Source organism: Nematolebias whitei, chromosome 18, assembly GCF_014905685.2.
Source record: "Nematolebias whitei isolate Nwh7 chromosome 18, NemWhi1, whole genome shotgun sequence".
Taxonomy (NCBI): Eukaryota; Metazoa; Chordata; class Actinopteri; order Cyprinodontiformes; family Rivulidae; genus Nematolebias; species Nematolebias whitei.
The window spans coordinates 40,876,877-40,880,613 of NC_056515.1; the positions used below are offsets into that span (position 1 = coordinate 40,876,877).

Consider the following 3,737-nt stretch of genomic DNA (forward strand, 5'->3'; position numbering starts at 1 on the left):
GTGAACACATGAACTCTGATCTGCTGCGTCGTTAAAGCTCAGGTGAACACATGAACTCTGATCTGCTGCGTCGTTAAAGCTCAGGTGAACACATGAACTGGACTCAACATGGTGATGGAGTCACGTTATCATGAAAACACGAGACTCTCATGGAGCTGAGACTGTTCATAAACTAGTTTGATCAATTTGTTTAGGAATAATAATCCAACTTTTCACGACCATCATTTCTGATATTTTACTACATTAATCAATATTTATCTTTCCCTCTCACACATTTTAATTGAAGCCGAGCATGAAGTCATATTTTAGTCCACCCAGCCTTTTATGAATGATAATGTGAATTATTCATTCATAACTCCATCAATGACTCATTAGATAAATTAGATTTGTAAATAAATTATTTTGTCCTTCAACTTGTTTTGTGTGAAAATATTGGGGCCTTCAACTACTGTAGCTGAAGAACCAAAAAACTTAAGAGCTTCTCATGCTCGGTGTATGGTTGGACCCAGATGCACACAGACATGAGGAGCTTGAGCAAAAATAATTGTTTTATTAAATAAATTAAACAAAGTCAATACAGGATCAGTCGATACCCAAGTTAACAACGACCGCCGTCGGTGCTGTTGACAAACAGGGCGCCGGTGGAGATTGTTCTACTGTTAGTTGAAGATCACGAGGAGGGAAACATGTCAGGAGACAGAGGGAGGAGAGGAAGAATGTAGGACTGAGGGTTGCAACTCTAAATGTGGGGACAATGACAGGTAAAGGTAGAGAGCTGGCTGACATGATGCTGAGAAGGAAGGTAGAGAGCTGACATGATGCTGAGAAGGAAGGTAGAGAGCTGACATGATGCTGAGAAGGAAGGTAGATGTTTTATGTGTCCAAGAGACCAAGTGGAAGGGCAGCAAGGCTCGCAGCATTGGAGCAGGGTTCAAACTGTTTTACCATGGTGTGGATAGAAAGAGGAATGGAGTAGGGGTGGTCCTGAAGGAGGAGTTGACAAAGAATGTAGTAGAGGTGAAAAGGGTGTCAGACAGGGTGATGTACAGAGTTGTAGCAGCTACAGGGGAATTAAGTTGAGTCACACAATGAAGATCTGGGAGAGAGTTGTGGAAGCAAGACTTCGACGAGAGGTGACTGTGAGCAGCAGGATGGTTTCATGCTGAGAAAGAGCTCCACAGATCCATCTTTGCTTTGAGGATGCTGATGGAGAAGAACGGAGAGGGTCAGGAAGAACTCCAGAGAGCAAACTCACAAAGGTGTGGCAGCCGTTTTGCTCCGGATGCTCTTTCTGAATGAACCTGGGCTCAAACTGGCTTCCTTAAGATTGCACAATTAAAACCCCAACAAAACCACAGTGCTTATAAAAAAGCAAAAGCAATGAAATAATAGAGCTGCAAGACATGAGTCAATGAACGTCATTGAAAGTAAAGAAAAATCAGTCCTTAGCAGTAAAGGTCAAACTGAATGTGAAAGCAAAGGAAAATATGGGGGTCTAGACAAATAAAGGCAAAGACTTAAAGAACTTAGAAAACAAGACAAAGAAGATAAACCAAGAAAATGGTTAAGAACAAAGAAGGGAGTCAAACCTGACTGACTGGAGAGCAGGAAGACACGAGACGTAAGCAGAGAAACCGATGGAAGAGCACAGTGCATCTGACATGAAGCGTCAAGACTCCAGAAACAAGAGATTTGAAGTATAGTCGTAAAAACCAAGTTGAATTAAAACATTTCCACTTTCAGGGGTTGAAGCCAATGGACTCGAATGGACTGGCAGACCCATATGTTAAACTGCACCTGTTACCTGGAGCCAGTAAGGTAACGATTCATCCATTCATTGATATGGAGGCTGAACTCTGTCTTTAGTTTGTCATCTAGTCTGAGAAATGTTTCCTCCCCGTCTGGCCCTCAGGCTAACAAGCTTCGCACCAAGACCCTTAAAACCACCTTGAATCCCGTGTGGAACGAAACCCTGGTCTACCATGGCATCACTGATGATGAAATGCAACGGAAAATGCTCAGGTACCCGAGTACCTGCAACTATTTTCACATGGTGCCATTTGTCAATAAAATACAATTGTAGAGCTTCCTCTGCCCTCAGACTTTCTGTGAGTGACGAGGATACATTTGGACACAATGAGTTCATAGGAGAGACGAGAGTGGCCCTGAAGAAGCTGACGTTTAACCAGAAAAAGAACTTCAATGTTTGTTTGGAGAGAACGATGCCGGTAAGAGACGCCACAGCTGATCTTCTTCAGCGTGAGCTCACTTTGACCTTTACTGCAGACACCAGCGTCTTCCTCAACGTTTTCCACACAACGAACAAGGTTTCAGTCGTGATTGTGATCCATGTCTGGTGTTTGAGGCGTTGTTCGTCATGTGCACGTTAACACCAGGTCAACAACGACATGTTCAGGATGACAAGAACCGAGTTGACTCGCTAAGACCAAACAAGAAATACTAATATTAACTATTTATTCTGTTCATCCCTCCCTTGATGTTTCAACTTCACAGGGGCTGCTGATGGTGGTGCTGGTATTCATGATCACGGCAGTTTTCTGTATTTTCAGGTGAAGAAGGCGGTTGGAGGATCGATCCGTGGAATGGCATTTTATGAGGACGATGTAAGACCCGCACACATCTGGAACTCAAAAAGGCTGTCGGTTAAAAAGGATTTACAAAATCAACAAACATGAACAAGTGACGAAAATCTGCATAATGCAGGTTATCACCACCAACAGAGAACTCTGTTATCCATCCATTCAAGGATTCAACGTTCCTGTCATTCTCATCACATGTGGTACATGAGGTGGAACAAAACTGTACTCAAGGTCCCAGTTACACCAACATTAGCAAAAAAGAATAAAGTATAAGGGACACAAACTGTATATGAGGATCGAAGATATACGCTAAGCACTAATAATGTAAAATAATCAGCAGCACAGATAAGTCACATATCAACAATTAAAGTGACATTACACTGTTTGTTTATTCACAGTGATTCTCCTGGTTAGAGATTCATGAGTCTGCCTCAGGGTAGAAGCTGTTCCTCAGTCTAGTGGTTCTACACTTAATGCTCCTCAACCTCCTTCCTGAGGGGAGTGGGACAAAAAGTGTGTGTGCTGGGTGAGTGGGGTCCTTCATGATGCAGGTGGCCCTCTTCCTGCATCTGGAGGTGTAGATGTCTGTGATGGTGGGGAGGCTGACTCAGATCAAAAACATGTATGTTAGTCTGCTTCAGGTCCAGGCCTCCTTTGCAAACGAGATCTGTGATATCAATGGGATTAGCCTGGTTAAATAAAGGTTAAATAAAGGTAAAGGTTAAATAAAGGTTAAATAAAGGTTAAATAAAGGTAAAGGTTAAATAAAGGTAAAGGTTTAATAAAGGTTAACTAAAGGTTAAAGGTAAAGGTTAACTAAAGGTTAAATAAAGGTAAAGGTTAAAGGTAAAGGTTAAATAAAGGTTAAATAAAGGTTAAAGGTTAAATAAAGTTAAAGGTTAACTAAAGGTTAAATAAAGGTAAAGGTTAAATAAAGGTAAAGGTTAAAAAAAGGTTAAATAAAGGTAAAGGTTAAATAAAGGTAAAGGTTAAATAAAGGTAAAGGTTAAATAAAGGTTAAATAAAGGTTAAAGGTTAAATAAAGGTAAAGGTTTAATAAAGTTAACTAAAGGTTAAATAAAGGTAAAGGTTAAATAAAGGTTAAATAAAGGTAAAGGTTAAATAAAGGTAAAGGTT

The 3,737-nt window shown here is 40.7% G+C and overlaps 1 protein-coding gene across 1 annotated transcript in view; it reads left to right on the forward strand.

The window, feature by feature from the left end:
• Positions 1-3,737, forward strand: part of rph3aa (rabphilin 3A homolog (mouse), a) — a 20,642-nt gene that overhangs the window by 9,362 nt on the left and 7,543 nt on the right. The window contains exons 6-9 of the mRNA XM_037692086.1: positions 1,682-1,818; positions 1,913-2,022; positions 2,102-2,228; positions 2,571-2,624. Coding sequence (XP_037548014.1) covers positions 1,682-1,818; positions 1,913-2,022; positions 2,102-2,228; positions 2,571-2,624 — 428 coding nt within the window. The remainder of the gene's footprint in view (positions 1-1,681; positions 1,819-1,912; positions 2,023-2,101; positions 2,229-2,570; positions 2,625-3,737) is intronic.